Below are 1,331 nucleotides of genomic sequence, written 5' to 3'. Positions count from 1 at the left end.
TTATCGTTTTTGAACAAATAAAGTTGTAAAAAAAAGGACCTCCCTGGAAACAAGCTGACGGTTGGCATCTTCTCGAAATCTCGCGGAATCTCGCCGCCTCCTCCGGGCTGCAGCCTCGTCTCACCGAGTCTCGCGAGAGCAGGCTCGGCTCGAAGTTCTGGAGTGTGGATGGTTCTTATCTGTTTAACGCCTTAAAGTCGCCGCGGACGATGAACTAACAGCTCGTCGCGGCTTCACGGCGGATCTCACCGCGACGGGAGGAGGAAATGTAACTTTCTGCACGAGTTCAGGTAAAGACGTGACTTTATTTTCACGGTTTGTGGTGAAACGTTGGTGAAATGATGGGGAAAGTTGTGTAAAAAGTGCTTGTTTTGACGTTTAAAGCTGAAGTATGTTACGTAAACGACGTAAAGTGGCGTAAACGCTGTCAGGGAAATGATTTGTGGACATATTTGGGGGTTAAAGTGGCTCCTAGGTGTAGTTGCATCACAGCTGGTACTGGTTCGGTACCGGGAGGAAGAGGAGGAGGGAGGAGGAGGTGATCCGGTAACGTGTGCGTGAAGGCAGAGATGCTTGGAGGCCACGTCCCCCTGGAGACTGGAGACAAACACGTGATGAGCTTTACTGATCAGGTTCAGAGACACACCGAACCCCCCGGAGCCGAGCCGAACCCAGCCGAACCGCCCCATCGAAGCCCGTCCTGTGAGGAGAGGAGAGGAAGAGGAGGAGGAGGGAGGAGAGAGGAGGAGGAGGAGAACCGGAGTAAAGTTTGTCCAAGTTTGCACATCCCTTCGGAAACGCCATTTTGATTCCTCTCCTCTTCGGAGCCAGTTCGCAGCCTCCTTCCTCCCTCCTTCTTCTCCTTTTTTTATTTTATTTTTCACTTCATCACTCCTCGCCTTCATCACCCTCCTCCTCCTCCTCCTCGCCACGATGTCTCGGCACCAGCAGCCCGGCCCGGACCAAGTCCAGCGTAAGTCCGCGCGTCTCCATCGCCTCTCTGCCTGCGACCTGTTGCTCCCTCCTGGGCAACAAGTCACCTCCTGTCCGGGCAAACTTTCTGCTGGGAGGAGGAGGAGGAGSAGGAGGGGGGCGACTCTTCCTCCTTTTTTCTCCTTTTCGCCCCCCTCCTCCTCCTCTTCCTCAGTGTTGCTTCCTAGTTTGATGCGCATCCAAGCGGTGGAATTCAGCCGCGCGCCTCTTCCTCATTCAGCTAATTATCGCTCAACTGTTCGGATTTTTCACTCCGCGTGCACGGCTGAGCCCCCGCGTGCACGGCCGGGGCTGTTGTTCGGTTGTTGCCTCGCGGGGAGGGCGGCTGGGGGGGACAC

At 55.2% G+C, this 1,331-nt stretch overlaps 1 protein-coding gene across 1 annotated transcript; it reads right to left on the bottom strand.

Moving 5' to 3' along the window:
- Positions 1-536: 536 nt before the first annotated feature.
- LOC106534628 (uncharacterized) lies at positions 537-1,250 on the bottom strand (the record flags this gene model as incomplete). Its single annotated transcript, XM_014031327.1, is given in 1 exon segment — positions 537-1,250. A coding segment is annotated over 1 exon segment (636 nt), but the record flags the coding sequence as incomplete, so codon positions are not given.
- Positions 1,251-1,331: the final 81 nt, after the last annotated feature.

Source organism: Austrofundulus limnaeus, unplaced genomic scaffold, assembly GCF_001266775.1.
Source record: "Austrofundulus limnaeus strain Quisiro unplaced genomic scaffold, Austrofundulus_limnaeus-1.0 Scaffold1227, whole genome shotgun sequence".
Classification (NCBI taxonomy): Eukaryota; Metazoa; Chordata; class Actinopteri; order Cyprinodontiformes; family Rivulidae; genus Austrofundulus; species Austrofundulus limnaeus.
Note: the sequence above shows the minus strand (reverse complement) of the source record. Positions and strands in the feature narration are given on the sequence as shown.